This window comes from Phytophthora parasitica (assembly GCF_000247585.1).
Source record: "Phytophthora parasitica INRA-310 unplaced genomic scaffold supercont2.102, whole genome shotgun sequence".
Lineage (NCBI taxonomy): Eukaryota > Oomycota > Peronosporomycetes > Peronosporales > Peronosporaceae > Phytophthora > Phytophthora nicotianae.
Genome location: NW_008649088.1, coordinates 71,528 through 75,297, shown reverse-complemented (window position 1 = coordinate 75,297; position 3,770 = coordinate 71,528). Strand labels below are relative to the sequence as shown.

The 3,770-nt window shown below is 50.3% G+C and overlaps 1 protein-coding gene across 1 annotated transcript; it reads left to right on the top strand.

Moving 5' to 3' along the window:
- Window positions 1-314: 314 nt before the first annotated feature.
- PPTG_19028 (hypothetical protein) lies at window positions 315-3,391 on the top strand (the record flags this gene model as incomplete). Its single annotated transcript, XM_008917436.1, has 3 exons — window positions 315-537; window positions 616-2,107; window positions 2,200-3,391. The coding sequence occupies 3 exons, from the start codon at window positions 315-317 to the stop codon at window positions 3,314-3,316; spliced, it is 2,832 nt and encodes a 943-aa protein (XP_008915684.1). The 3' UTR covers window positions 3,317-3,391.
- Window positions 3,392-3,770: the final 379 nt, after the last annotated feature.

Below are 3,770 nucleotides of genomic sequence, written 5' to 3'. Positions count from 1 at the left end.
CAAACCCGCCCTGAATGAGACAACCCATAATTAACCCCTTGGTTACCAACGTCGTAACTTACAACTTAGTCGCGAAATTAAGTCGTAAGTTACGACTTTAAAATATATTTAAACAGAAAATGGCTCCGATCTCGCGAACCAATACTTTAATCAAGTGATTTTTCCGTCGAAAACAATATAAGCTGGGAGAGGTAGCCATCGGCCGGGAAAAAAAAGGTAGCAACTGGGTTCACATCCCACTCTTTGGAACCGTATTTTATATGAGCTCCACCAACCGGTGGTTCGCATCCTTCATTGCAGATTTTGCTTTGACGATGCCATACCGAGTCAGCACCCGTACGAAGGCCCAGGCTCAAGCCGCCCCCGAAGTCTCCGCTAATGTCGACGTTCGAGACGTTAACTTCACGACCCTGTGGAGGCAGCTCACCGCGGAAGGCTGGACATCCAAGCGTCCTACGCGATTGCAAATGTCGTGGTCGTACTACAGTCCAGAAGCGGCAAAGGACAGCCCCGTTGAAGGCGTGAATATGTTTACAGGTAGCATTGTTATGTATTATGTTTATATCAGTGTTGTTTAACTTGTATGTCTGGATGTGCTGTGTTGTTTATCATTAGGTGAGGCCGCTGTCGTGAAGTACGCTGTAGCGAAAGGTATTGTGGCGACCGCCGCCAACCTCGAAGCCAGTGAAGACGATACCAACTGTGAAGACGAGGCCAACCGTGTGGACGAAGCCAACCGTGAGGACGAAGCCAACCGTAAGGACGAGGCCAGCCGTCAAGACGTCAACCACGAAGACTTGGTCAACCGCGAAGGCGAGAGCGTGACCAGAAGACTAGAGAGTCTCTTTGGATCTGATAGCGAGGAGGAGGCGTGCAAGCTGAATACAGCAACGGAAGATAACGATGATGAGCACGACATCGTTACGGCTTCGCAGATTGACACTACCGTAGCACTATCAGCAAACACTGTAGATGCCATGTTTGGAGGAGCACAGAGCGAAGAAGAGGAGGCTGCAGTGATGATGGCGTCACTTTGCGATGCACCCCCGTTGGCATCGAGTTTTCCGGCAACCAGTCCTCCTACAGATCCCGTGACCCCGACCATGCCTACTCGGGAACCAGTCGTCACCGACCCTGCAAACCCATTGGTGCCCCCGAATCCAGACGATGTGAACGTTATGAAAGACGACGATGTTGAAGATGACTACGAGAGCATTGATTCGTCGTCCGACGGCACAATCTCGTCGGGTGAAGACGATGTTACGACCCAACAGCCTGACGCAGACGTATCCTCCGACGAAGATGAAACCTCCGAACTCATGGATGCAGCTTTTATTGATTGTTTGGGTGGTTCGTTAGCTATTGAAGACATGGACCAAAGCACGCTGCGCTCGATGGCGTGGACGACACCATCTACGCATTTCGAAAGCAATGCCAGCTCATTCGATGGTCTGTCGCGCGATGTCGCGAGACCTTCGGTTGAGATCATGTCCAAGACGGATTCACCGCTGGATTTGCTGCTTTTCTTTATGCCTAAGAAGCTTTGGACCTACATCACGCGTGAGACAAATCGCTACAAGTACACAAAGCTGGATGAGAAGGCGAAATTGGAGCGTGCACGGCTTGTGCGCGAAGGACAAGGTGGACAATCATTGCGTGATATTCGGAGGCGTTTACGGGCGGAGCCTGACTACTCGCCACGCGAGATCCTGCAAGTGATGGGTCTACTAGTGGCTCACATGCTGAGCCCGACTCGGCCATTCTCCGACCATTGGGCTATGGTCGGTGATGGTGCACTTCCTAGTGGTACTTTCGGGCAATTCCTCGCACGCAATCGGTGTACATCAATATTGAGTGACTTGCACTTCTGCAACAACGACGCAGCAAACAAGCGAGACAAGCTGTGGAAGCTTCGAGCAGTCGTGGATGTGATCCAAGACCGGTTTTTGAAAGCGTGGAGTGTATCTAATGTTATATCCTTTGATGAAGGTGTTCTACCTGCTACATCGAAGCGGAACAGCACTCGGATGTTCATGCCGGATAAGCCACATCGGTATGGAACCAAGATGTTCATGACGTGCGACTCCCGCACTGCGTACTGCCATAGGTTCGATTTTTTTTTTTGCTTTTTTCAATTAAGTCGTAACTTGCAGCTTAGGTGTTTTATCTAAATTTTTATGCTGCAACTTCTTGCTTTAGGTTTGAAGTATATGTTGGAAAGCGCCAAGCCCAAGATTCAGCACAACAAGTGTTTGATCACAAGACAGGAGCTGCAGCGGTTATCCGTAATTTGAAAGCAGTGCTTGGTGAAACCTACGCTGGGTTCCGAATCATTGTTGTGGATAGGTTTTACACTTCCGTGGCGCTCGCACTCCAACTACTCTCGATGTCAGTGTACATGGTGGGTACCATCATGACATCAAGGCTGGGGTTCGACAAGGAGGTTGTGGAGAAGCGCAAGACGCGCCCGAGCTCGATTAATCGTGGGTCATTCAAGTTTTCTCGCTCAGTCGCGGTGCCTACCATGGTTGCCTGTCATTGGTGGGACCGCAAGCCTGTACACTACCTGGCAACGGGTGTGTCTATGGCTGAGGACAAGATCAGACGGAACTTGAAGGCAGCGGGGCAGTCCACGTTTCCCTGCCCCAAGTTGGTGACGGACTACCAACGCTGGATGGGCGGAGTTGATGTGCATGATCAACTCCGCCTCCAGACGTACTCTGTGCAAACTGCCTTTAGATTTCGCAAGTACTACAAGGGCCTATTTTTAGGGCTGTTCGACCTCGCATTGGTCAACGCATATATAACGCACAAGGAAGCGTCTCGAATTAGAGGTACAACCCCAGTCAAGCGTCTCGAATGGTTCAAGATGCTGCACAAGCAGCTACTACAAGTGACGGACGACTACTTCACGCTAAGCACGCCGGAGAAGTCACCGTGCAATCGTAAGCGCCGCCGTAAGACCTCCCACCAGCTGAAGCAGCTCGACGATTGGGTCGTCGTCTCCGGCGTCCAGAAGCGACGCCAGCGCGCGTGCAAGGTCTGCTCCCTGTACCGTGGGGAGCAGAAAAAGAGCTTCCAAACTACGTTCTACTGCGAGGACTGCTCCAAGGGAGACGCCAAGTTCTTCTTGTGCCCTAAGGCACGCAGGGGCACCGACACGACGTGCTTTCAAGTGTGGCACGACGACTTTGAATGTGGAGCCGCGATACCGAGTCACCTTGGAAAACGCGTCGTTCTCCGCCGCGCACCGAAGGCAGCAGGCGTGCACAAGAGTACCAGGCGGGAGCCACAAGAAGAGAAGAAAGAAGAATGAGCTGGTAAGGCTCCCAAGATTAGCACGCCATTAGCTTCTTTTTTGAACTTCAAATTGACTATTGGTCTTTGCCTAGTTTTTGTGTTTTTATTGGTTATGCTATAACCACATCCGGATCCCTTTTCACAATCAGCTGGGATGCCTATGCTGTAACTTGCTGCAAACCGGTCATTTTGAGCGCATTTACGTCGTAAGTTTTACGACTTAATACGTAGAAACCTCTACCAACTAATAGTCCCATCCTAGTGTGTATCCTTGTGGAAAGGACCTGCCTATACAAATGTGAAGGTTAAATTATGTTGTAAGTTACGGCATAAAATTAAGTGGCTGTCGGCCCGATTTTTGCAGTAATCAAGGGGTTAACATGCAATTAGCCGGCCATAGGGCATAATTAAGGTTGAGAAGGGAACACAATTATGCAGAATAATAGCGGCATAATTACTGAAAGGCACGA